The sequence below is a fragment of the Natator depressus genome, chromosome 6 (genome assembly GCF_965152275.1).
Source record: "Natator depressus isolate rNatDep1 chromosome 6, rNatDep2.hap1, whole genome shotgun sequence".
Classification (NCBI taxonomy): Eukaryota; Metazoa; Chordata; order Testudines; family Cheloniidae; genus Natator; species Natator depressus.
The window spans coordinates 12,907,715-12,934,335 of NC_134239.1; the positions used below are offsets into that span (position 1 = coordinate 12,907,715).

The window sequence follows — 26,621 nt, forward strand, 5'->3', positions numbered from 1 at the left end:
ATATCAGGGTTGGAAGGGACCCCAGAAGGTCATCTAGTCCAACCCCCTGCTCGAAGCAGGACCAATTCCCAGTTAAATCATCCCAGCCAGGGCTTTGTCAAGCCTGACCTTAAAAACCTCTAAGGAAGGAGATTCTACCACCTCCCTAGGTAACGCATTCCAGTGTTTCACCACCCTCTTAGTGAAAAAGTTTTTCCTAATATCCAATCTAAACCTCCCCCATTGCAACTTGAGACCATTACTCCTCGTTCTGTCATCTGCTACCATTGAGAACAGTCTAGAGCCATCCTCTTTGGAACCCCCTTTCAGGTAGTTGAAAGCAGCTATCAAATCCCCCCTCATTCTTCTCTTCCGCAGACTAAACAATCCCAGCTCCCTCAGCCTCTCCTCATAAGTCATGTGCTCTAGACCCCTAATCATTTTTGTTGCCCTTCGCTGGACTCTCTCCAATTTATCCACATCCTTCTTGTAGTGTGGGGCCCAAAACTGGACACAGTACTCCAGATGAGGCCTCACCAGTGTCGAATAGAGGGGAACGATCACGTCCCTCGATCTGCTCGCTATGCCCCTACTTATACATCCCAAAATGCCATTGGCCTTCTTGGCAACAAGGGCACACTGTTGACTCATATCCAGCTTCTCGTCCACTGTCACCCCTAGGTCCTTTTCTGCAGAACTGCTGCCTAGCCATTCGGTCCCTAGTCTGTAGCGGTGCATTGGATTCTTCCATCCTAAGTGCAGGACCCTGCACTTATCCTTATTGAACCTCATCAGATTTCTTTTGGCCCAATCCTCCAATTTGTCTAGGTCCTTCTGTATCCTATCCCTCCCCTCCAGCGTATCTACCACTCCTCCCAGTTTAGTATCATCCGCAAATTTGCTGAGAGTGCAATCCACACCATCCTCCAGATCATTTATGAAGATATTGAACAAAACCGGCCCCAGGACCGACCCCTGGGGCACACCACTTGACACCGGCTGCCAACTAGACATGGAGCCATTGATCACTACCCGTTGAGCCCGACAATCTAGCCAGCTTTCTACCCACCTTATAGTGCATTCATCCAGCCCATACTTCCTTAACTTGCTGACGAGAATACTGTGGGAGACCGTGTCAAAAGCTTTGCTAAAGTCAAGAAACAATACATCCACTGCTTTCCCTTCATCCACAGAACCAGTAATCTCATCATAAAAGGCGATTAGATTAGTCAGGCATGACCTTCCCTTGGTGAACCCATGCTGACTGTTCCTGATCACTTTCCTCTCATGTAAGTGCTTCAGGATTGATTCTTTGAGGACCTGCTCCATGATTTTTCCAGGGACTGAGGTGAGGCTGACTGGCCTGTAGTTCCCAGGATCCTCCTTCTTCCCTTTTTTAAAGATTGGCACTACATTAGCCTTTTTCCAGTCATCCGGGACTTCCCCCGTTCGCCACGAGTTTTCAAAGATAATGGCCAAGGGCTCTGCAATCACAGCCGCCAATTCCTTCAGCACTCTCGGATGCAACTCGTCCGGCCCCATGGACTTGTGCACGTCCAGCTTTTCTAAATAGTCCCTAACCACCTCTATCTCCACAGAGGGCTGGCCATCTCTTCCCCATTCTGTGATGCCCAGCGCAGCAGTCTGGGAGCTGACCTTGTTAGTGAAAACAGAGGCAAAAAAAGCATTGAGTACATTAGCTTTTTCCATATCCTCTGTCACTAGGTTGCCTCCCTCATTCAGTAAGGGGCCCACACTTTCCTTGGCTTTCTTCTTGTTGCCAACATACCTGAAGAAACCCTTCTTGTTACTCTTGACATCTCTTGCTAGCTGCAGCTCCAGGTGCGATTTGGCCCTCCTGATTTCATTCCTACATGCCCGAGCAATATTTTTATACTCTTCCCTGGTCATATGTCCAACCTTCCACTTCTTGTAAGCTTCTTTTTTATGTTTAAGATCCGCTAGGATTTCACCATTAAGCCAAGCTGGTCGCCTGCCATATTTACTATTCTTTCGACTCATCGGGATGGTTTGTCCCTGTAACCTCAACAGGGATTCCTTGAAATACAGCCAGATCTCCTGGACTCCCTTCCCCTTCATGTTAGTCCCCCAGGGGATCCTGGCCATCTGTTCCCTGAGGGAGTCGAAGTCTGCTTTCCTGAAGTCCAGGGTCCGTATCCTGCTGCTTACCTTTCTTCCCTGCGTCAGGATCCTGAACTCAACCAACTCATGGTCACTGCCTCCCAGATTCCCATCCACTTTTGCTTCCCCCACTAATTCTACCCGGTTTGTGAGCAGCAGGTCAAGAAAAGCGCCCCCCCTAGTTGGCTCCCCTAGCACTTGCGCCAGGAAATTGTCCCCTACGCTTTCCAAAAACTTCCTGGAGTGTCTATGCACCGCTGTATTGCTCTCCCAGCAGATATCAGGAAAATTAAAGTCACCCATGAGAATCAGGGCATGCGATCTAGTAGCTTCCGTGAGTTGCCGGAAGAAAGCCTCATCCACCTCATCCCCCTGGTCCGGTGGTCTATAGCAGACTCCCACCACTACATCACTCTTGTTGCACACACTTCTAAACTTAATCCAGAGACACTCAGGTTTTTCCACAGTTTCGTACCGGAGCTCTGAGCAGTCATACTGCTCCCTTACATACAGTGCTACTCCCCCACCTTTTCTGCCCTGCCTGTCCTTCCTGAACAGTTTATAACCATCCATGACTGTACTCCAGTCATGTGAGTTATCCCACCAAGTCTCTGTTATTCCAATCACGTCATAGTTCCTTGACATCACCAGGACCTCCAGTTCTCCCTGCTTGTTTCCAAGGCTTTGAGGGGCACTAGCAGGCAGGGCTGGTGCAGCAGAGGTCTGTGGGTCAGCATTGAGGGCACTGGTATAGCTGGGGGTAGGAGGAGCCTAGGGATGGGCCAGCAGGGAGCTGAGGGTCAGGATTGAGGGCTATTGGAAGAGCTGTAGGGGGAGCCCAAGACTGGGATAAGAGGGGGCTGTAGGTGGCCCCAGTGGGCTAAATTTAAAGTGTGCATTAATTTTCAAGTGGCCCAAGCCAGCTCTTCTGTTCTTCCCCATGGCCACAGCTCAGTGCCTCTGGGGCCAGGCACTCGAGGGCGAAGCCCCTGAGAGCTGGCTGTGGGCTCTCTGGGCAGTGGGGGTGTGGAATTCCTTAGCAGGGCCAGCTGCAAACCAAGGTTCCTCATGGCAGAGCTGGGAGTAGCCCCCGGGTGCCCAGGGGGACAGACTGGGTGGCTGAGCCCTGCAGCGCAGACTGACTGTGCCACATCGCTGTCTGCGTACGCGCAGACGTAGCCCCTCGGCCACACGTACCTCCTCGGGCCCGAAACAAAACCCACGCCCATGAGCCCTGGCAAACAGCAAATCCCACGGGCCAAGGCTGGGTCCCCTCTGCTGTGGTTGACCCCCACAGCCTTTGTGCTCATAGCTGGGGCTGAGGGGCCCAGGTTCAAAGGCTGCTTAGGAGACCCCCTCCCGTTTTAGTGCACATGAAGGAGTTTGTGTTGTTCCAGATTCCTTTTTATCTCACCTGTGGAATTGGCCCAGCGAGAAGAACAGGGACTGACCCGCCGGGAACTGCTCCTACAGCCGCTGGGTCAGGGTATTCCACTTCAGATGGGCATGTGCCCTCATGCAGAGTGGTAGTGTCCAGTGGGGCCATGACCGTGCTCCATAGACGAGGACACAAAGTGCCTCACCCATCCCCCCGCCTAGCTAAAAACAGCTCCCATCACCTCACCCATCCATCCATAGGTGCCAACTCCTGCTCGCACCAGTGGGTGCTCGACCCCCCTCTGCCCCCAGCCCCGCCCCGACTCCACCCCTGCCCTGCCGCCCCGCCTCGACCCCATTCCAACCCCTTCCCCAAAGTCCCCGCCCCCTCCCTGCCCCTATTCCGACTCCTTCCTGAAATCCCCGCCCCAGTCCCACCTCCTCCCCTGAGCATGCCACGTTCCTGCTCCTCTCTGCTCCCTCCCGGAGCTTGCTACGCTGCCAAACAACTAACTGTTTGGCGGCAGCAAGCGCTGGGAAGTAGGCGGAGGAGCGGGGATGTGGCACACTCGGAGGATGTGGGGGGTGGGGAGGGGTGCTTGGCTGCCAGTGGATGCAGAGCACCCACTAATTTTTCCCTGTGGGTGCTCCAGCCCTGGAGCACCCACAGAGTCCGTGCCTATGCACCCATCCCCCTCCATCCAGGCTGACAACCCCCATTGCCTCACCCATCCTGCCTTGTCTAGCCACAACCACATCCCAGTCCTTGTCCCCCCATTAAAAACCATTTTGAATGAGAGTTAGGAATTGTTTAAAAACATTTCATTAGATACCCAAAGAAGTCACAATCCAGAAGAAAGACCACACTGGCAAAAAAAACCAACCTAACTTAGAGGGAAGTGAAGTCAGTAATAGAAAAAATATATATAAGAAATGGAAGACAAGGCAGGTTGATAGTAATGGATAGAAATCAGAAGCTAGGAATAGTAGAAAAATGATAAGGGAAGCAAGAGGACTCAAGGAAAAATCCATTGCCAGCAGAGTTAAGGACAATACATTTTAAAAATATACTAGAAACAAAAAGAATCATAACATGGTATCAGTCTATTACTAGTTGGAAATAGAATTGTCAATAATAATGCCAGAAATAACAAAAGTGTTATATAAATATTTCAGTTCTGTATTTGGGAAAAAGCTGTATGATGTAGTTGTATCATATGATGACTCTTTCCATTCCACTAGTATCTCAGCAGGATTTTAAACAGCAGCTACCAAACTTAGACATTTTTAAATCAGCAGGCCTGGATTACTTCCATCCAAGACTTTTAAAAGAGCTGGCCGAGGGAACTGCTGGACCATTAATGATGTTCAATACATCTCAGAAAATTGGGGATGTCCCAGAAGACTGGAAGAAAGTTAATGTTGTGCCAATAATTAAACTGGATAACCTGGGTAATTATAGGCCTGTCAGCCTTACATCAATCCTGGACAAGATAATGAAGCAGCTGATATAGTAACCCAAGAATAAAAAGAGGACAATGTAATAACTGCCCATCAACATGGGATTATGGAAAATAGATCCTGTCAAACCGCCTCATATCTTTTTTATGAGATTACAAGTTTAGCTGATAAAAGGTAATAGTATTGATGTAAGAGACTTCTGTAAGGCATTTCACTTGGTATCACATTTTGATTAAAAACTAGCATAATACAAAATTAACTTGTCACACACTAAATGGATTAAAGACTGGCTAAATGCCATATCTCAAAATGTAATTATAAATGGGAAACTGTCATTGAACAAGTGTGTTTCGGGGGGGGGTGGTGGTGGTCACCCAGGGTTCAGTTTTTGGCCCTATGCTATTTAACATTTTTATCAACAACTTGGAAGAAAACAAAATAATTGCTGATAAAGTTTGCAGATGATGCAAAGATTAGGGAAGTGGTAAATACTGGAGATTACAGGTCACTGATACAGGGCTCAACAAACCATATACATTTGAATATGGCTAAACATAAATGTATACATCTAGGAACCAAGAATATTGGCCACACCTACAGGATGGGGGACTCTATCCTGGGAAGCAGTGACTGTGTGAAAGACTTAGGGGTTGTGATGGATAATCAGCTGAACATGAGCTCCCAGTGCAAGACTGCAGCCAAAAGGGCTAATGCGATCCTGTGATGCATAAACAGGGGAATCTGGAGTAGGGGAGAGGTGATTTTACCTGTATATTTGGCACTGGTGCGACTACTGCTGGAATCCTGTGTCCAGTTCTGCTGCCGTTATGGGGTTTGCCAGTCACCACTAGGGGCACCTCCTGCTGGCTGCTCTGGGGCTCAGCTCTTTCAGCCTGGCGCCCTCTTCTTGCTGTTCCTTGGCCTGCTGTCTTGCTCTGGGGCCCCTCTCTTGCTCCTCAGAAGCTGCAGCGCCTCGTCTCCATGGCTTAGCCCTCCAGCCACGTCACAATGGTCCTCCTCTTCCAAGGTTCTACAAAGTCCTCCACAGCCTCCCAGGCATGCGCCCTCAGTGACTGGGATGAACAGTCCCAGACAGTCTTCACGATCACTGCCTGGATCGTGCCAGTCCTTCAGGGGCTGTAGGGGAACCCAGGCCCACCCTCTATGCTGGGTTCTGGTCCAGGGGTCCTGTCTCCAGCAGCCAAGCTCTGTACTACCCCAAACCTTCCTGCCTCACCCCTAGAGTACTCCCTACCGTGCCTGTCCCAGGCTTGCATTGTCCACCCTAGCTAGACCCCTATGTCCTCCTGGTCTACTAGCCAAACCTTCCTCTTGGGGCCAATGCCCCTTTCTCTCCTTATCCCAGGGACAGCGACTGCAGTTCTCCTCCCTGCAGCCTCTTTCTGCCACCAGCCGCCTGGTTTTATAGACGCCTCTCCTGTTCCACCACAGGTGAGCTTCCCTTACTTAGGGCTCTCCTCTCGGCCTAAATGGTATGGTAAGGAGGGTCAGCTCCCAAGGCTCACACTCCCCCACTCTTCTCGCAGAGGTAATTGCTACCCCAAACACCCCTTTCGTGGAAAGAGCAGGCAGCCATTGGTTCCAAGCGTGGACCCCTCGACCCTGATAATAGTAGATTTAAATTCCAAGGAAGGATTGAATCCGCCACCTGGTAAGAGAGTCTGTCCAGACCCTTTAAGTACCCAACGGACATGCAATTGGAGAATCCTGAGTGACCTGCACTTGGTGGCTGGAAAGCAGAGATAACTGCTAGTGAGCTCTGACAGAACTAACAGCCAGGCCTTGTTGTTTCCGGCACAACAAACAGTCCAGAACATGTTTTTATTCTGAGATCACGAGGAGAACCGCGTCCAATTTCACACGTAAATTATCTAGGCAGAAGGCTTTCTGCTGTTTAGGAGAATGTTTTGCATGTTCTCTGAACAGTAGGCCTCCTGCGGAGTCAACCATGGAGTGTCCATAGCGTGTGATGAAGAGCTGCTGGGTTGGGATGCAGCAGGCGACCATGCTCTTGTGAGGTCAGGTCTAGTTCTGGAGGCAGTGTCAAGGGAGGTCTGGCGGACGGGGTCAGCAGAGTAGAGAACTGAGGCCAAGCCAGTGCTATAAGGGATCATGCAAGCACGATCCTTCTTGATTTTTGAGCAGCACCAGAGGGTAAACATACATCTGTTTGCCTTCCAGGATAAGAGGAAGGTGTCTGTGAGAGATCCCTGTTACCTGCTCTTGAACAGAAATGAGTCTTACACAATCCAGCCTGAGAGATCCTTTTAAAGAAGCAGGTATCATATATTAGTGGTCCAGATTTTATTCTGTTTGCACATCACAGATGTGATCAAGTCATGATCACTTACATCTAAGCCCCATTCATTTTCAGTTCTGTTATCAGTTCCTCTTTATCTGTCAGGACAAGGGCTAATAAAGAATTTCCCCCATGTTGGCAGCAATGCTTTCTGAGTGAGGACCTTGTCATCTATAACGTTTTGCAATTCAAGGGTGTTTCCGTGCTGACAGCAGGACACCTCCAGCATATGGCACTCAAATTAAAGTCCCCCATGATCACGCAGTGTTTTCCCGACACATTAAGATGTGTAAGGATCTGGTCATCCTACTCCCTAGTGCATGGGCAGTGCGTAATAGAGGCTAAGCCTCCTCAAACCTTGTGCAGCCGGGGCCACAGGGGGAGGGGCGGAGTTCTCTGGCTCCCCCTCCAGCCCGGCTAGGCCACAGCGGGGCTGCGACCAGCAAGCGGGGCTGTAGCCTCAGCCAAAAGAGGCGGGGCAGGGGGGCTAGCCCTAGTGTGATTTGGTGGTTGTAGCGGACACCAACTAAATACCCTGTGCTTTATCTGTTAGGACAGCAGGTCTCAAACATTAGCAACCCGAGGACCCCCATTTAGATTTAAATTTTTTTGCAGACCCCCAAGTCCCCTGCTCAGCCCTAGCCTCCACCCCCCACTACACCCCTTCCCCCAAGGCCCCACCTCTTCCCGCCCCTGCCCCTCATCTTCCCTGCCTCTTTCCGCCCCCTCCCCCGAGTGCACCCCATCCCCTCTCCTCCCTGCTCCCTCCCAGCATTTCCTGCACCCCACTAAACAGCTGTGTCACGGAGTCCCCAGGTGATGCTCTGGAACTACTCCCCATGAAGCCAGTCAGGACTCTGGGGAAGTCTCCTTTCTGTGAGCAGCCTGTCTTCAGGACACACAGCTCACACAGCTTCCACCTTCCTGGGTCCGACCTCGGAGCATTCAGCATCCTCTGCCCCTCCGTGCGCTTCCCACAGCGAGTCCACCCAGGTGGGGTCCTGGGGAAGCCAGAGGGTCCTGCACCCCAACTTCGCAGTCAGACGTGACTCTCAGCTAGCCAGTAAAACAGAGGTTTATTAGACAACAGGAACATGGTCTAAAACAGAGCTTGTAGGTGCAGAGAACAGGACCCCTCAGCTGGGTCCATTTTGGGGGGCAGTGAGCCAGACAACCACTTCTGCACTTCACTCCATGTCCCAGCCAGCCCCAAAACTGAAACTCCCTCCAGCCCCCCCTCCTCTGGGCTTTGTTCCTTTCCCAGGCCAGGAGGTCACCTGATTCCTTTGTTCTCCAACCCTTTAGCTCTCACCTTGCAGGGGGGAAGGGCCAGGCCATCAGTTGCCAGGAAACAGGGTGTCGGCCATTCTCTGTGTCCAGACCCTTGCACACACCTGCCCTCTAGGGCTCTGCAATGATCATACACCCTTATTGCACCACCTAGATACTTAAGAACTGCATAGGGGAAACTGAGGCACCCCCACACTATTCAGAGGAAACATTAAGAACAGTCCCACTTCGTCACAAGCTGTTCCCCGCTGTGCTGGAGGCACTGGGAGGGAGGGAGAGGAGTTGAGGGAGGAACAGGGAAGAGTTGATCAGCAGGGCCTGTGGACCCCCTGGGGTATCCTCACAGACCCCAGTTTGAGAAATGCTGTGTTAGCACATTGAGCCTTAAACATTCCAGACCATTTTCTTCCCTCGTCAGTATGGAAAGAGGAAGGCTGGAGAGTGTCTTTAACCCATGGAAGGGGGGTCAGATTTCCTAGGTCAGCTCGGGAGCTCAAGCCAGCTGCTCCTCCCCGGCATGGCAGTCAGGCAACACATGAGTTGTGTGGTGCTGGGTGGCTGGGCTGGGCCGCCCATCACAGCAGGGTGCAGGTGCCCGTGTGCTTGATCCTGAAGGTGGAGAGCACCAGCCCCCTTTTGCGCTCGCTGTAGGGTGGGTAGCGCAGGGAGTTCATGGTCTCCAGGCCCATGCTGCGCAGGAGGCAGGCGCGGTGGTGAGAGAAGGTGTCAAAGCTGAACTTGCCGTGGTACGAGCCCAGCCCACTGTTCCCTAGAAACAGAGCAGAGCTCGGATACGGGCACAGGCCAGGGCCCAGCCGCGCCCACCCCCACGGTATGATCCCGGCCCACTGGGCCCTGCCCACACCTCCCCCCCCACGGTATGAGCCCAGCCCACTGGGCCCTGCCCACACAGCATGGCTCAGTCACAGGGCCCAGCGTGACCCACCCCCAGCGTACGATCCCTGCCCATAGAGCACGGTTCAGTCACGGGGCCCAGCCCCAGGCTGGAGGGCAGGGAACAGGGGCAGGCTGGGGGCCCAGACGTACCAATCCCACCAAAGGGCAGCGAGATTAGCGTCATTTGCATCACGGAGTCGTTGGCACCAAAACCTCCGCTGCTCGTCCGCTCCAGCACCCGGCGCACCAGCTAGGGGGAAGCAAAGATGGGAAGTGAGGAAGCCCTCATTTGTGACGGATACCCACCCGCAGCTACCCCAGTGCTGCCACATCAGATGCCCCGGAGCCCCTCCCACACAGCTGCTTCCCTCTGGGAGGGGTGACCAGGCCCGGGAGGAGTGCGGGGAGCCAAGCAGAGCCATCCTCCTGTGGAGAGTGGCCCCAAGGTGGTGGGGTCATACTGCCCCAGCAGCGAATGGATGAAAGGCCGGTTCCAGCATGGAGCTGTGGGCCCAGGCATGAGTCCTCAGCCAGAACTAGCCCTAGATCCCTGCCCCGCACCTTGCTGTTGGCGGCGAAGACATACACGACCAGCGGCCGCTCCCGGCTGTTGATGAAGGCGATGGCTTCGTCCACGTTGGGCACGGTGACGATGGGCAGGACGGGCCCGAAGATCTCCTCCTGCATGGCAGGCTCCGACGGCTGCACGTCCACCAGCACCGTGGGGGCTGTGGGGAGGGGGCATCACTCACTGCACAGGGGCACATGGCAGCCCTCATCTGCCATGGGTCTGCCCCCATCCAGCCCTGCCCTGGCACCAGAGCTCCCCACAGGCCCTGCCCTGCCACCAGAGCTCCCAGCGCTCATTTCTCCACCATAAGGGCTCCCCCTGGATCCGCAGGCCAGAACCCAGCTCCCTGACATGGGTCCCCCAGAGCCCCGCACCCTGGCCAGAGCCCTCACCGATGTAGCGCTCCTTCTCGTCCGTCTGCCCCCCGATGGCCACGCGCCCGCTGCCCAGCAGGGCCCGGATGCGCTGGAACTGCTTGTCACTGATGATGCGGGCGAAGTCGGGCGACTCCCGGGGGTCGGGGCCGAAGAACTGGGTGATGGCGTGACGCAGGGCGGGCAGCAGCTTCTCCTGCGTCTCCGCGCTGCACAGCACGTAGTCGGGCGCGACGCAGGTCTGCCCCGCGTTGAAGCAGCGCCCCCAGACCAGCCGGTTGGCCACATTCTGCATGTCGCTCTCGTCAGCCACGTAGCAGGGGTTCTTGCCCCCCAGCTCCAGCGTCAGCGGCGTCAGGTGCGTGGCCGCACCTGCCATCACAATCTTGCCCACTTGGGGGTTGCCTGCGGGGGTTGGGGAGACGCATCAGGGCAGAGACCTGCCACTCTTCCACCCGGCCTGGGGCACCAGGGGCCTTGGGATGCAGGCAGCCTCGGCCTCGCCCAGGAGGGGGAAGGACCCTGCATCTGGCTGGGAGCTCCAGTCACTCTCAGCCCCCGTCTTCAGGGGCCTCAGAGAGTCACTCAGCTGGGATCCCAGCCCCGGAGAGCCTCCTCTTGGCCCAGTCAGGAGAACCCCGAGGGGCCCAGAGCCACTGGCCGGGCCCCAAGTGTGTGCCCTGGCAATGGGCTCTGGGGGGAGCTTACTGGGAGAGGGAAGGCAGAGGATGTGTGTAGGGGGGGCTGGATGGTGCCCTCTGGTGTGGAAGGGGAGGGAACCGTGGGGAGGACTGGGTCACTCGGGACATACCAGTGAAGAAGATGTAGTCAAACTTGTTCTCCAGCAGCTGGGTGGTCTCCGTGGGGCCCCCAGTCACCACAGCAAAGCAGTCCTGCAATCGGAGAGGGGAGGGCGTTTGGGGTGATCCTCATCCTGCCCCCTTTACTCTGTCCCACTCCTGCCCATTACTGTACTGTTTACCCTCTCTGCTCCCTGTGGCCCTGTCCCCATCACTCTGGCTACCGGCACTGACGGGGCATTGGGGGGGAAGGGGGCACTGGGGAGCAGCTCAGTGGGTGCGGGGATGCAGTGGTCAAGGTATTGGGGAGCACAGAGGATAGCTGGGTGTGGGAGGCTGGGGCATGGGGGCCAGCTTGGCATGGGGCAGGGGGCTGGGCATGGTGCTAGGTGTGCAGAAGTGGCTCAGCGCCTGGGGAACAGGAGATGGGTGTGGAGCCAGGGGAGGGGGCAGCTCCTTACCTTGTCCAGGTAGCTGGGCAGCATCTCAGCCACGAGCTTCTCAGTGCTGCTGCTGATTTCGGAGGGTTTGATGATGACACAGTTTCCTGGTGGGGCAGGCGGGACGTCAGTGAGCAGCACAGACACCTCCCCTCCCAAGGGCCTTGCCTCAGCACCCCGACCCGGCACTATCTCCCCTTGTTTTTTTCCTACAACCCCCCCCCCCCCCAAGACGTTCTGGTTAAACTTGGATTATTGCTGTGCACATTGTAAGATGAGCTATTGCCAGCAGGAGAGTGAGTTTGTGTGTGTGGTTTTTGGAGGGGGGTGTGTGTGTGTGGGGGGGGGGGGTGGCGGTGGTGAGAAAACCTGGATTAGTGCTGGAAATGACCCACCTTGATTATCATGCGCATTATAAAGAGAGGTTTCAAAGAGGGATGGGCTATTACCAGCAGGAGAGTGAGTTTGTATGTGTGTCTGTGGGGGGGGGCGGGGGGAAGGGTGAGAAAACCTGGATTTGTGCTGGAAATGGCCCTCCCTTGATGATCACTTTAGATAAGCTGTTACGAGCAGGACAGTGGGGTGGGAGGAAGTTTTGTTTCATGGTCTCTGTGTGTATATAATGTCTTCTGCAGTTTCCACAATATGCTATGCATCCGATGAAGTGAGCTGTAGCTCACGAAAGCTCATGCTCAAATAAACTGGTTAGTCTCTAAGGTGCCACAAGTACTCCTTTTCTTTTTACGAATACAGACTAACACGGCTGTTACTCTGAAATAAGGCAGGGAGTGACATCATCTGGGGTTCTTCATTCCTCACACAAGAAGACTCCTGGAAACACCAGGAACAAAGACTGAACCGGGAGAAGTGCTGGCCCCAGGCTAAAGGGATTTCTAGCCTGTGTATGAAAGACCTGGGGACTCCACACTGTAAAGCAAGTGCAGCTTGCCCCTTAAAAATCTACAGCCTGCTTGCACTATTTCTCAAGGTGAGAATCTGCTAATTCATATCCAATCTATTTAGTATATTAAGCTTAGTTTGTGTTTTTTATTTACTAGGTAATCTGCTTTGATCTGTTTGCCATCACTTATAATCACTTAAATATATCTTTTGTAGTTAATAAACTTGTTTTTGTTTTAATCTAAACCCATGAACTTTGACTGGAGCGCTTGGGGAAAATCTCTACTTGGTTACCACAAGTATGCATTGCTCTCTTCATATTGAGGTTGAGGCGGACCTGCTATTAAACCCATATACTGGCGAGATTTACCAGGGCAGGACAGTACTGCTCTGCAGTCCCAGGCTGGGAAGCTGGTGGTTAGAGAACCTGCGTGTAATTGCAGCTGGGTGTGTCCCTACCTGTGTGAATGCTGGTGAAAATGCAGGCTGGAGGGCTTTGTGGTTTGTCACAGCAGTACAGTGTGAGAGGGAGCCCAGGCTGGTGGGTCAGGGGACTCAGTGATATTCCAGTTCTAGGTGGCACCCCGGGGAGAACCCATCACAGTAGGGACCATGCTGGGGGTGGGAGCTCTGCCTGGAGCAGGTTTCAGGCTGGGGGGTAGGGACAATGTGGAGTGGGAAAGTGTCCCTACTCCCTGACTCACCAGCAGCGATGGCCCCGACCAGGGGCACCAGGATGAGCTGCAAGGGGTAGTTCCAGGGCCCGATGATCAGCACCACCCCATAGGGCTCCTTCCGGATGAAGGCCGTGTCCAGCTGAGTCACCTGAAGACAAAGCCTCGGCATCAGGATCTGGGGGAGCAGGTCCCAGGTCCTGAGGGGCGGGGGAGTGAACTGGGCCGTGGGGAGAGGAGCCCTGGCTCGGCCATGGGGGCAGGTCCCGGTTCAGCCTTGGGTGCTTGTTCCCGGCCGCCACAGGCCTAGGCCTGGGGGTGTGTTTCTCCCCCCATTTCACTTGGGGGAGGGGCATGTCCCCTCTCTCTCCCTGCTCAGCCCAGAGGATGCGTCTCCTCCTTACCAGGTTCTTGTCCACGCCCTCGTCCTTCATCCAGCTGGACAGGTTGTTGAGTGCGTAGTTGACCTCGTTCTTGACCAAGATAATCTCAGAGAGCTCCACCTCGAAGGGGGGCTGGGGGCACAGAACAGCAGTAGCTTCATCCCCCATCCTGGCCATGCCCATTCTGCCACTACTTCGAGCTGGATGCTGCGTGCCTCAGTGCATCCTACTGCCAGGCACTGGAGGTGCCTGAATCCCATAGCCAGCTGGCTGGAGAGCAGAATTGCTCCGGTGAACTGAATGGAGCCTGCCCCTGGGAACGGAGGCCCCGGAGGAGATTACGGATGCCCAGCCAGTGGGCCCTTAACCCTGAGTGGCAGGGAGGCCAATGCAGGCTGGGCTCCTGAGGGTGACAGCAGGTCTAGAGCCAGAGCAGGGAGGACAGTGTTAACAGACTGGGCTTGCGGCTGCTACTGGGAAACAGAAGCACAGATGAGGGGAGAGCGAGTGTAGCTGGAGCTCAGAGGATCAGGGCATGGCACAGGGGCTACAGGGTGAGGGGCTGGCTCTCTGGCTTCCACCAGTGTGAGCTCTGCCCTACACCCCCCTCCCCGCTTATGCTTTGCTGCCTTGCCGACCCTGGATTCCAGGTGACACAGGCTACCTGGTTTGGAAAGGGCTGCCTGGCATGGCCGCAGATCCTGACAGGCATTGATCCCCGAGGGCTAAACGGCTCTGAGCAGGAGCCTGGCTCAGTGGGACATGCTGGGCAGAGCTCTCAGGGTAAAGCAGGAGGGCTGGAGCCCAGAGGCTCCGTCTTGGAGGCAGTGAGGCTGCATGACCGGCCCTAGAGGAGGAATGGGACCTCTTGGGGGCCTGGTGCACAGAAGGGCTCCTCCGAGCAACTGTTTAAAGACTGGGGCATAGACCAGACCCTGTGAATCCATGACACCACCAAGGCTTGGGACACACAGCTCTGCCTATCCACCACTACAGACCCTGAGGGCGGCGTGGGGCAGGGGTGGGACCAGCTGGGGGAAGCTCACTGGGGTGGGGGCAGATGCAGTGCCATCTCCCCTGGCAAACAGTCCCTCCATGGGTCAGTGTGGTCCCCGGGCCAGAGGCACTTGGACTCCTCACCAACACTAGACTCTCACACAGCCGCCTAGGTGCATGAGGCCTTCTGCCAGCTCTGGACAGCCGAGAGATCAGACCCATCACGGTGGGCGACCTCTGACCTCCGATCTCCTCACCTTTGTCACCTCCCAGCTGGCCCCAAGCAACGTGACAGGCCTGGGCACAGAGCCGTCCCGCCCGCAGGAAATGCCAGTGGATGCAGGTCACCACAGCACGTCTCCTCAGTGCCACAGGCTGCCAGGAGCCCTTCACCCAATAATCTCGCCATGCACTGGCGTCCCATGGACAAGAGAGATCAGGGCTGGGTCGGGCGCGTCTCAGCACTCCATGGCCTGGGCCTGGCGTATCTAACAGAGCCTAAAGCCCTGGGAGGGGGACCGGAGTTGACAGCTCCACTCCTTGGGCCAGGGGGACTCTCTGCCACCAGGCAAAGCTGGTCTGTGCAGGAGACAGAGCCTCCTCCAGGGCCAGTCACAGCCCAAGGAATGAACTGTCCTGGGAACTAAGGTTCGTCCCAGCCTTCCCCTCCAAGGGCCAGGTGCTGCTCCCAGTGGCCTTCACTGACAGAACCCAGAGCAGCAAGGACATTTAACTAGACCCTACCAAAACACGCCCACCTGCACACACACAGTCCCGCCCCCAGGGGAGGAGAGAGGGGACCACATGCTGCAGTCACCTCACGTAATGCACAACCCACAGCCCTCGGCTCCTGTGAGGAGCAGGGTGGGCCAGGAACCTGGGCAGATGAGACCCCAGTGCGCCTCCTGCTCTCTGTGCTGTGGGGATCCCCAGGGAGACCCCCATTGCCCCTCCAACCCTTCCCTACAGGGAGACCTGCCCCCCACTTGCCCTGCGCTGGGCTCTCGGCTCAGCCCCGCCCGGCTCACCTTGCGCATGTCCGAGGCCATGGCATCCAGGATAGGCTGCTTCTTGTCATCCAGGAAGCGGCCCAGCGCCTCCAGCTGGGAGACCCGGTGCTCAGCAGCGCGCGTCTTCCCCGTGAGCCACGCAGCGCGCAGGCTGCTCACCAAACCCACATAGGGGTTCATGCTGGTTGGGAGGGGATAGGTCAGCCTGTCCTGGGAGGACCCAGAGTCCCCCCCTCATCCCCAACTCTCCATCCACACAGCCGCTGACCCCCACCCACCTTCACGGCCACTGATCCTTCCCCCTGCCCATTCCCATGGCATCTGAGCCTCTAACTTCCCTCCCTCTGCACCCACTACATATCCCCATACTCTCTGAGCCCCTAATCCCCACCCCCTGCACTTCCTGTCCATCCCCAAGGCCTCTGATCCCCTAACCCCTCTCCCCCTGCCCATCCCCACAGCCTCTGAGCCCCTAACCCCCTCCCTCTGCATCCCCTGTCCATCCCCACAGCCTCTGAGCCCCTAGCCCCGCTCCCCCTGCAGTCCCTGCCCATCCCCACGGCCTCTGAGCCTCTGACCATGCCCATCCCCACAGTCCCCAACCCTGACCCCTGTCGGGGGGGGCACAGGCAGTGGGGGGGGGTCTGCCCTCTTGGGGGGGGGGGGTGCAGATGGGGAGTGGAGTGGTCCAGCCCCAGAGGGGCCCAAAGGGATGGGAATTTCAGTGAAATCAGGGATGGGGGGGCAGCCCTGACTTGGGCACAATCCCACAACCCTCTTCTACCCCCTACCGCCCCATGAAGCAAGCCCCGGCCTCACCGCCTGATCACCCTGCCCCCGCAACAGGCCCCGCCCCCAGCACCTGTTCACCCCGCCCCCAGCACCTGTTCACCTCGCCCCCGCAGCAGGCCCCGCCCCCTGCGCCTGTTCACCCCGCCCCCAGCACCTGTTCACCTCGCCCCCGCAGCAGGCCCCGCCCCCAGCGCCTGTTCACCCCGCCCCCAGCGCCTGTTCACCTCGCCCCCGCAGCAGGCCCCGCCCCCAGCGCCTGTTCACCCCGCCCCCGCAGCAGGCCCCGCCCCGAGCACCTGTTCACCCCGCCCCCAGCGCCTGTTCACCTCGCCCCCGCAGCAGGCCCCGCCCCCGGTGCCGGATCCCCTCCGTACCACGTACCTGTCGCGGCTGTTGGGATTGGCACAGCCCCGCCCCCTTCCCGCCATGCTGATGACGATTGGGCACCGGCCCGCCGGCGGAGGAAGGTGATTGGCCGGGCTGGGGCGGGGCTGGACCAGGGGTGGGATCTTGTGGCCCTTCGCTCGCTGTGATTTCCTGCCGGGTGATGCGGCCACGGCTCCGCCCCCCGGGGCAGGGCAGAGACCTAGAGCCGTCAGCGCCCAGCAGCGCTGGCGGGGGCTGAGAGCCAGGACTCCTGGGTTCTATCCCTGCTCTGGGAGGGGAGTGGGGGTAAGAGCAGGGGGCAGGCAGGTCTCCTGCTCTACGGGGGGCTGGGAGCCAGGACTCCTGGGTTGTAGCCCCACTTGGGGAGTGGGGTCTAGTGGTTAGAGTGGTGGCAGGGACTGGGGGCTAGGGCTCTGGTGTCCTTTCCTGGCTTGGGGAGGGCAGTGGGGTCTAGTGGTTAGAGGCTGGGGGCAGCTGAGAGCCAGGACTCCTGGGTTCTATCCCAGCTCTGTCCTGCAGTTGTTCAGAGCACGGATTTATCCTCCCATCAGTGTCCCGCAGAGGTGTGACCCTACTGGCCTGTGGCCCGTGGCTCCCTGCTGTCAGTGTGAGGATGGGCCTGCCTGGCCTGTGCTGGGTGTTGGTTTGGTTGGGAGGAGACTCTGCCATTGGGTGCTCTCCCCAGTAAGATGCTCGGAGGGGCAGGGACTGGTGGCTTAGCGCAAGAGCCCAGCGCTGCCACTGCCCTCCTAGGCCCTAACCCTGCTACAGTCAGCAGGGCTTGGCCTGGGCCCCCTTTGTGTGGTGGTGGGGGGGGGGTCTGGCTGCCCCAAGCCTTAAACTTGCTAGCCCACCCACTCGGCTCTGCACCCCACAGCTGAGGTGACCCACAGAGCTTGGTGTCTCTCGGCACTCGGCCCCTCACCCAGCAGCTTTGGAGTCCGTCTTGCCTGTGTCGCTACCCGTGGGTGCCTTCCCTGGGGTGTCTCTGTTTGCGTCCATGTTGTTACCCTGGAAGGTGTTGGTGGCTTTCAACAAACGTGTCTTTGATCTATAGAAAGTCATAGAACTGGTTAAAGTCAATGGCTGTGCTAAGCACCTGTCATTCAGGCCAAAGAAATGGAGCAATTAAATGTCCCTTTGTGTAGTGGTAGCTGGAAACACCAGGAAATCACTGTCCAAGGCAATGAACCTCACGGCATTGAACCCTTTGTGGGGTGATAAGCTGGAAACAATAGGAAGGCAATGAGGCTCACAGCAAAGCTAATCACAAGCCAAGGGGTTTCCATTGGATTGATTGCAAATGTTGGGGAGCAAAAAGAGGAATGGATTGTTTGTGTGTGTGTGAGCGAAGAGAGCAGCCAGGCTGCAAGAGATGCAGCAGAAAGTGGGGCCCTGGAGGAAGCAGAGACGGGGCTGCCTTTGGGCAGGGAGCTCACTGGAGGGGCAGACTTGGATTTCTGAGCAGGGACTTGCCTCCTGTTTATCTCTGTTGGGCGCAGGGGACTGGACTCTGCCTGCGTTCTTTGGGCAGAAACGGGATTGCACCAAAGAACAGCCCTGATGCGTAGCCTCCATTTCTGCTTCTAATGGAAACAGCCTGGCAAGGCCTGAATGAACCGCTGGGGCCAAAGGGGGGACAGTGTTTTCAGCTGTAAAGGGAAGAGGAAATACCCCACAAATGTTACACCTGGCATGGTGTGGGGGGGGCACCCTGCTGGGGCTGAGGGGGTGAAGGGTTAATGCATCCTGTGAACCCTTCATTTTCTCCAGCCTGCTGGATTGGGCCTAGGAGTTCGGTCCCGTTCATACAGAGCAGAGGTGCTGTCCCAACACCATGTCTGTACTGCAATAAAACACCCACAGCTGACTCAGGCTCATAGGGCTCAGGCTATGGAGTTAAAAATAGCAGGGCAGATACCCAGGCTGGGGATGGAGCCTGGGCTCCAGGACCATCCCCAGCCCCACGCCCCAGCCCAAATGGCTACACCCCAATTGTACAGCCCCACTCCTAAGCCCCACGAGCCTGAGTCAGCTGAGCAGGGTGGTGCTGGCTAGTAGATGGGGGGGGGGGGCACTGAGCAGGACCAGGCTTGCTGGGGGCCACTGAGCGGGGCTGGGCTGGCCAGGGGATGGGAGGGCACTGAGCAAGGCCGGGCTGGTCAGAGGATGGGAAGGAGGGCACTGAGGGGGCCTGGCTGGCCAGCAGATGCGGAGGCACTGAGGGGGCTGGGCTTGCCAGGGGATGGGGGGGCACTCAGCGGGGCTGGGCTTGCCAGGGGATGGGGGGGCACTGAGTAGGACTGGGCTGGCCGGTGGGGGCACTGAGGGTCCAGGTTTGACAGAGAATTGGGGGGCACTGAGGGGGCTGGACTGACCAGAGGAGGGCGGGGGGGGGTACTGAGCAGGGATGGGCTGGCTGCAGGGGGCACTGAGCAGGGCTGGACTTGTCAGGGGATGGGGTGGAGGGGCACTGAGGGGGCCTGGGGTGCCCAGGGGACGGCACTGAGGGGGCCTGGGGTGGCCAGGGCTTGAGAGACCCCACAGGGTTGCTCTGCTCCAGGTTCTCTGTCCATTCGAAGTCCTTCTCAGCAGAGTGCCTCTGCTACCCTGACTTGGACACCCCCAAGGGTGGGCTGGGCCCAGGGGCCTCACTTGAGTGTTGCAGGGGAAGGACTGGGCCCTTGGATAAATGACAGTGCCCCAGTGTCCCACCCCGGCTGGTCTCAACAGGAAACCCCAGAGAACAGGGACCAAGGCACCCACTCTCCAGAGCTGCTGGGCACAGGGACGGGATGCCAGGGCCTGCCCAAGTCTCCCAGCACAGAGGCAGAGTCTGTTCCGGGCCTGCATTAGCAGGGGCAGTTGGTCAGTGCCAAGGTGTGCGTGGGCCGGGCAGTCCCCTTGCCCTGCTGCCCTCCATGCACTGATGCCCCCATGTCTCTCTGTGGGTGCTCTCCTCAAGGATCTCCACAGATGACAATGCCCCAACGGGGTTACCTTCCTCCACACTCACGCAGTGCTGACCCACCAGGCTCCTGAGTAAGAGGGGCACAGGAACCCCCAGCCTCGCTGGCGTTACCTCTTCTCTGCACAGCACCCAGCCTGCTCCCTGCCGGGGGGTTGCAACAACTGCTGCGCTGATGGTGCCCAGCTGCCTGGTATTCCTGATGCATCACCCTGCCGTGATGAGCCTGATGCTTGTTCAAGGGTTAGTTTTATTTGTGTGGAGGTACCAAAGTCTACAGGGTTCAGCCCTGGCGCCTGGGGCAAGGTCGCCTGAGCTGGAATCCACAGGGATGGGAGAGGCCCCATCCAGTTCCTCTCCTGGGCCCAGAGCAGGACTCACCCACTGCCTATGCTGCCCCTAGCGGGAGCCTGGCATCCACACTGGCCAGCAGGCATGGTAAGCATCACTGCCCTGCCCGCCCACCCCAGGATAACATGGCAGAGCAAGTACAGCTCTGTCCTGGGCAGCTCCACCCCACAGCTGCCTCCAGCCGCATGCTCTCTGCCAGCATGACTGCTCCCCAGCCAGCTAGGGAATCCCCGGCCCTGTGGCACGCTGCCCCCTGGCACTGGCTGTCCCAGATTGCTGTCCTGTCCCACATTACCACAGCTCTTGTTACCTGCCCCACCCAGGGTGTGTGTGTGTATGTGTGTTCCCACGGCCGTGTGATGACTCCCAGGGTGTCAGCTGCATTGGAGCAGGTTCCCTCCTGCTCATGTTCTAGCCCCTGGCCGTTGCTCGGTCCTCACAGCTCCTCCCAATTGAGTGCCCCCCCCCCACCCAGCAAGCAGTTAAATTGGATGGGCTCTCAGCCCACCCCATGTGGCACCCCCTGCACCCCACCCCACAGCTCCTCCCATGTTTGCCAACCAGTAGGGGAGCATTGACTACAGCTGCGTGGGACTGGCCTCAGGATGCCTGGGTTCTGCAGTGCCTCAGTCAGTCACTCCAGCATTGATCAGGAGTAGGGGGTTATCCAGGCTCGGGAGCCCTGCAACGGGTTGGGAAGGAGGCCACTGACAGGGGTCAGCAGAGCCTCATTTAAAGGGAGGCAGCGTTTGGGGGTGGAACAGAGCCTCCAGGAGGTTCAGGAAGCACCAGTGCCCCAGTGCCAGTGGTTGGAAGGCACAGGAGCAGAGCCCTAACCCTGTGACCCAGTGCAGCCAGCAGAGGGGGGCAGAGAGCTGCAGCAGGGGGTTTAGTGTGGGGCACACAGCAAACAGCCCCTTCCTGGAGAGGTCCAGGCATGGAGAGGTGGGTGCCCAGGCTGGGAGCATGGGCCATTCCCACTAGCAGTGAGCGCTGGTGTCCTGGTAATCACCAGGCTAGCAGCACCCCCATGTGGGGCCATCATGCAGCCACCTACCTGCCCACGTTCCCAGACACCTGGAGCTGGCCAAAGCTCTTTTGAGGCCAGAGTGACCCTAGAAATGTACACTGGCCTAGCAATGTGGGTTATGGGGGTGATTTCTTCACATTTCTATACCAGCTAGAGCCCTGGCGCACACCCAGCTAGACCAGCAAAACCATCCAAATCCTTTTGCCACTATAGTTTATTTTGCTCATGGAACTGGCAAATGGAATTTCCCCAGGGGGTTGCCCACCTGGCTACAGTGGTGTTGTCATGATATTCCTATCAGGATAGCTATCCCAGCACATCCCTCCTAGTGTCCCTAGCACCCCTTAGGGACTGTAGCCGCTGCCTGCCAAGGACGGGGTACCCTGCTATCCCCTGGAGACAAGGGATGGCTCCTGGACTGCACAGGCCCCTGGGAAGGGATGAGCTCCTTCACCCAAAAGCTTCCCCAAGGTTGAGGGGGTGCTACTCCCTCCCAGGGGGCTCCCAAGGGGGTGTGAGCAGCAACAGGGCACATGAGGGCCAAAGAGAAGGCAGGAGCCTTAGGGAAACTGGCCCTGATCTCCCCATCTGGCTCCTCCTGGCGCAGGCTGGAGGAGATCATTTGGGATACACAGCCATGTGGCCACCAGCTCCCCTCCCTGTCCCGGGCATGTCCCCTGTCCCAGGGCCGGTCCTTAGGGACCCAACTCAAGTCAGAGGAGATTTGCACTGGGGTAAACAGCTGCACTCCCTATCTCAGGTCCTTATCCAGTCACTGCAGTATCTGGACACTTCACACTCCTTTGTGTGTTTATCCTCTCACCCCCAGTGCAGCAGGGCCAGGTTGTGACCCCACTGCAGCCTTGAATATTCACACACTTGCTCAGCCTCTCTCCTCTAATGCAAGTCTCACCCAGGCCAGCAGCTCATGTCTAGCCAGGAAGGGGCCAGGTAAGCGCTGCCTTATGGCTTTCGGCCGCAGTGTCAGAGGCGAGGCTGGCACAGAGGGAAAATTGTGCCGTCTGAACCCTGCCGACTGTGGTGTGTGGCACTAGCTGCTCACACTGTGCTGAGCATGTCCTCTAGCCACAGCACAGAGCCCACACACCCTCCACTCACTCCGGGCACCTGACTCACCTGCCATGCCCGGCATGCAGCACACCGATCTGGGCCACAATTAATGTGTTAGACACACTGGCCATTGCTGTCATGCCCAGGGGGCCTGCATGAGCAGCCCTGCTTCCCTGGCTTTTATTCCTCCCAGCCACACGCAGCAAAGCATCGCCTGGGGCACCTCTCCCATGAACTGCTGCACAGCTGCGATGTACGGCAGTTTGCAGGCACCCGCAAAGAAATGATCCCAGTGCCTTGGGGGACAGCCATGGGAGCACTGATTGTTCCACAAGAGCTAGATTGTGTAGGTGCTCACTGAGCCAAGGGCTCATTGTGTTAGTGCCTCAAAAAGTCCGCAAATTCAGGCAAGGCCAGGCCTTATTCAAGGGGTGCTGAGAACCTTCATCTCCCACTAAAGCCTGGGGGTTGGCATGGACACTCCCAGGAACAGCCCCTCTGGAAGTCACACTTCAGAGGGCTGCAAATGGCTCCCAGAAAGCCAAGCACCCAAAGGGGGACACGTGTGCAAGCTCTATTCACATTGCTAAAGCAACAGGAAGCAAACATGGCTCTAACGGACTCACTGGCCTGGACAAGGGCATGACCCCCAATACGCTCATTGTCACGGTGAGTCCCACATCCAAACGGAAAGGTCCCTCTGGCTGCAGGCTGATTATACGAATCACACAGGGCAGCCCTGTTGCCACTGGGGGTCCAAGGGGTTCTCCCACCCTCAGCAACAATCCCCCCTCTTTCCCCCCAGGATGGTGCCTCCCCCTCTTTCCATGGTCCCTCTCCTTGCGGCACTGCCTGGGCCCCTGTTGTCCAACCACCCCACAGTCTCCAGTGCAGTACAGCCCTGTGGATCCCACCCCAGTGCTGCAGGTGGGGAACCAAGGCACAGGGGATGCAAGCCTTGTCTGCACAGAAAGATTAATCCGGATTAACTGCAGACGCACAATTAAACTGGGTCAGCAAAAAGACAGGCCCCACAGATTCACCCTCCCGAGACGCTGCTAAACCGAAGTGAGACCGGGTAGGCCCGTCCACACAGGGCCCTACTACTCTGAATTAACACCACCCATCCCACTAGGCCCAGGCCGCCTCAAACCCCACGTTGCGTCCACGCGTGCGCTAAAAACCTCGCCCCACCCCACTCAGTCATAGGGAGGACCCTATGTCCCTCCAACAGTTCTCCACCAATCCGCGGGTCCGTTATGTGTGTAAATCCGCCCCATACCACTCCGCCAATCCACCTGGCCGTTCTGGACGTGGCCACGCCCCCTCCCTTCCACCAATTCGACTGGCCGTCCAGAGGTGACCCCGCCCCACACCTTTCACAACCACCAATCAACCGAGGCCGCCACTAGTGATCCCGCCCTAAATCCCATCCCTCCGCCAATCATTTAACCGCAGAGATGCTTCGTCATATCCGCACGGCGGAATCAGAACTCGTGCCCCGCCTCCCTCCCGGCCCCGTAGCCAATGAGACACGAGCTGGACGCTGATTGGCCCCAGCGCTCGCCGGCCTAGGCTTGGCCCGCTCGCAGCAGACTCGGAGCCGAGCGGAGTAGGGGTGCCCGGTGCTGTCCCCACGGGGGTGAGTGTCGCCCCCCGGCCCCGCCCCCGGCCCATGCCTGGCAGCCTCCCCCCGGGGTCGGTCCTCCCGGCCTCGCTCGGGTCACTGGGACCTTCAGGGGCGCAGGCGGCTGCGCATGCGCATGGCAGCTGAGCGGGGCAGGACGCCTGGGTCCCTTCAGCTCGCTGCTGTCTGCCAGACCCAGATGCCGCCAGGATGGGTCCTAGGTCACTCAGCCCCGTGAGGCGCCGTCCCGGATGCCTGGGTCCCTGTCCCGGAGCAGGGGAGTGTGGGAAAGTGCCCTGCACTACGGCCCCCGGACGCCTGGGTCCCATCCCGGGAGAGGGGAGCTGCAGGACCCCTGTGGCAAAGTGCCCTGTACTGCCATCCCCTAGTCCTGTCTGCAGGGTTCAGGGGCTGGTGGGCAGGGCTGGCCCGTATTGGGTAGGTGCAACGCTGAGTGTGTGGGCTGACACTGCCTTCTCCTCCCTGTGCTGCAGGATTGCCCTGGGCTCAGCATGGCGGCGCTGCGGATGATATGCCGAGCTTCCTGCACAGGTAAGGCCTGCAGCAGCAGGGGAGACCCACCAGCTCCCCCACGCTGTAGGGCTGTGGGCTGAGCCTTCTTTCCCTCTGCTGCCCCATGGCGCTGGGGCTGGAAGCATTCTCTAACCTTTCTCCTTGGTTCCCCAGGGACACCACCCTGCCTGAGTCTCACCCGGCTGCTCAGTGTTACAGCCTCGAGGAAGTCCTACAGTAAGTACTGCTTCCGGCCCTCCCCAAGGCTGCCCCTAGAGCTCTCCTTGGGGGCACAGCATCCAGAGCCCATTCTGGAGGGCATGGATGAGCCTGGTTTTCCTGTCCCCCAGGGGACTGCACCCAGAGTCCCTTCCTCCAAGGGATGTATGATCCAAGTTAGGTCTCTTCCATCCCCCAAGCTGCCATAGAGTCCCTTTCAGGTGCTGTCGGGGCACCCTATCCAGAGGGTGGGTGCCTGTCCCAGCCCCTTCATGTTGGTCTGTGTAGGGGAGTGATGATTTATGTCTCCCCTATAGAGTATGTGAATGTACAGGAGCTGAAATCGGACATGAAATCCATCACCGACCGGGCTGCTCAAACCCTCTTGTGGACAGAGCTCATTCGAGGTGAGCCCTGGGCTCTGTTGGGGTGGGCTGTGATGGCAGGACCTGGAGTGGGATGGCTGTGGTGGGACCTGGTGTGGGGGTTGTCGGGATTGAGACTGGGGGGAGGTGGGCTGTGAGGGTCTGATAGGCATGGATGCCTCCCTGTGCCAGTGAGACGGCAGTGGGGGGGCCCCATATGGAGATGGTGTAGGGTCTGAGTGATGCTCGTGTCTTCGCTGTTCCTCAGCTGGATTCTAACCTCCCCTCGCTCTTTCTCTAGGCCTGGGTATGACCCTGAGTTACCTCTTCCGGGAACCTGCCACCATCAACTACCCCTTTGAGAAGGGTCCCCTGAGCCCGCGTTTCCGGGGGGAGCATGCCCTGCGCCGCTACCCGTCTGGAGAGGAGCGTTGCATCGCCTGCAAGCTCTGCGAGGCCATTTGCCCTGCCCAGGTGAGCCTCCCCTTCGCCCCAGGGGTTGCCCATGTGGGGTCGCACCTCCCAGCCCCAGTGCCCTTTCTGATGCTTGTCTCTGGCATGGTGCAGCCCAGGTAAGGCACTCTTGTGTGATGAGGTCCCCTGGTCTCTGCTCCCCTCCCTAGGATCTCATCCCCAGGGGGCCTTGATTTGGTTCCCTCTGCAAGCCTGTTGCCCAGCTTGGATGTCCTGTGTTTGGGGCTGTGAGAGCTGCATTGACCCCAGGAGGGAGAGGTGCTGCATGGGTGCTGACACAGCTGGGTCCTGACTCTGTCCGGGCAGCGGCTCCAGCCCTTCCTCCAGTCCCATTGGCAAAAGCTCAGTGTGTGCCCCCCCCCCCCCCATTGCCCCATTCCAGGGCGGAGAGTCTCCAGCTGCCTGTGGTGCATGGTGTTGCCCTCAGCCAAGTAGGCAGCACACCTGCTTTTCCCCAGTGTGTTTGGAGCGGAGGTGCTGGGGCAGGGAATGACCGTGTTCTCCCCTCCCCCGCCAGGCGATCACCATCGAGGCCGAGCCACGCGCTGATGGCAGCCGCCGAACCACCCGCTATGACATCGACATGACCAAGTGCATTTACTGTGGGTTCTGCCAGGAGGCCTGCCCTGTGGATGCCATTGTGGAGGTGAATGTGGCCGGCTGCGCGTGGGGCTGGTGTCCGGGGGAGCCAGGCATGCAGTCTCTCCCCAGATCTGCCCTCATACACCTTGGCCTCTGCGGGTCTCTGTAGGGAGGGAGGTCCAGGTGGGTCTCTGCACTGGGCAAGGGAGGAATGGAGTCTGTCCGTCCATGAGTCTCTGTCTTGGGGGCGAGGCCCTGGTGGCAACTGTCTGCTCTCCTGGTCTCTGCAGGGCCCCAACTTCGAGTTCTCCACTGAGACACACGAGGAGCTGCTGTACAACAAGGAGAAACTGCTCAACAATGGGGACAAGTGGGAGGCCGAGATCGCGGCCAATATCGAGGCTGACTACCTGTACCGGTGACAGCTGGGCCCCCCGAACTGCCCAGCCTGCTTCCTAGATCCACCCCTGCAATAAAGGGCCTACACCCACTGCCACAGCTCCTCTGCGCCTGCCTTGGGGGAGAATGGGGCTTCAGGGTGTGGGGTACAGGGGGGAGTGAGTGGGTGGTTAGGGGGCACCTAACCCAACCCAGGTTCTTAGACCCTCTCCCACCTAATAACCCCTCA

At 57.9% G+C, this 26,621-nt stretch overlaps 2 protein-coding genes across 3 annotated transcripts; one reads left to right on the forward strand and one right to left on the reverse strand.

Moving 5' to 3' along the window:
- Positions 1-8,197: 8,197 nt before the first annotated feature.
- LOC141989901 (aldehyde dehydrogenase family 3 member B1-like) lies at positions 8,198-20,093 on the reverse strand. Of its 2 annotated transcripts, XM_074956826.1 has the most exons (11): positions 19,810-20,093; positions 17,719-17,844; positions 15,633-15,795; positions 13,630-13,740; positions 13,256-13,376; positions 11,673-11,758; positions 11,223-11,304; positions 10,430-10,816; positions 10,028-10,194; positions 9,617-9,716; positions 8,198-9,338 (listed from the first exon to the last, which is right to left on the reverse strand). In XM_074956826.1, exons 2-11 carry the CDS (start codon positions 17,793-17,795, stop codon positions 9,145-9,147), a joined length of 1,488 nt encoding a protein of 495 aa, XP_074812927.1. In that variant the 5' UTR covers positions 17,796-17,844; positions 19,810-20,093; the 3' UTR covers positions 8,198-9,144. The 2 variants fall into 2 exon arrangements, with proteins under 2 accessions (XP_074812927.1, XP_074812926.1); XM_074956825.1 differs by lacking the exons at positions 17,719-17,844; positions 19,810-20,093 and adding an exon at positions 16,788-16,842.
- A 3,623-nt stretch (positions 20,094-23,716) lies between these two features.
- On the forward strand, positions 23,717-26,484 carry NDUFS8 (NADH:ubiquinone oxidoreductase core subunit S8). The gene is made up of 7 exons (XM_074956827.1): positions 23,717-23,855; positions 24,335-24,392; positions 24,528-24,590; positions 24,890-24,979; positions 25,239-25,411; positions 25,929-26,057; positions 26,284-26,484. Exons 2-7 carry the CDS (start codon positions 24,353-24,355, stop codon positions 26,413-26,415), a joined length of 627 nt encoding a protein of 208 aa, XP_074812928.1. The 5' UTR covers positions 23,717-23,855; positions 24,335-24,352; the 3' UTR covers positions 26,416-26,484.
- Positions 26,485-26,621: the final 137 nt, after the last annotated feature.

Bases quoted from the DNA above. Each gene is read 5' to 3' on its own strand.
- LOC141989901 (XM_074956826.1), bottom strand. From the start codon at position 17,795: ATGGACGCAAACAGAGACACCCCAGGGAAGGCACCCACGGGTAGCGAC. The intron at 13,377-13,629 runs GTAAGGAGGAGA...CTTTGTCTTCAG, and splicing joins AGGGCGTGGACAAGAACCTG to GTGACTCAGCTGGACACGGC. The intron at 11,759-13,255 runs GTGAGTCAGGGA...CTGCCCCACCAG, and splicing joins GGTCGGGGCCATCGCTGCTG to GAAACTGTGTCATCATCAAA.
- NDUFS8 (XM_074956827.1), top strand. From the start codon at position 24,353: ATGGCGGCGCTGCGGATGATATGCCGAGCTTCCTGCACAG. The intron at 24,591-24,889 runs GTAAGTACTGCT...TCTCCCCTATAG, and splicing joins AGCCTCGAGGAAGTCCTACA to AGTATGTGAATGTACAGGAG. The intron at 26,058-26,283 runs GTGAATGTGGCC...TGGTCTCTGCAG, and splicing joins CTGTGGATGCCATTGTGGAG to GGCCCCAACTTCGAGTTCTC.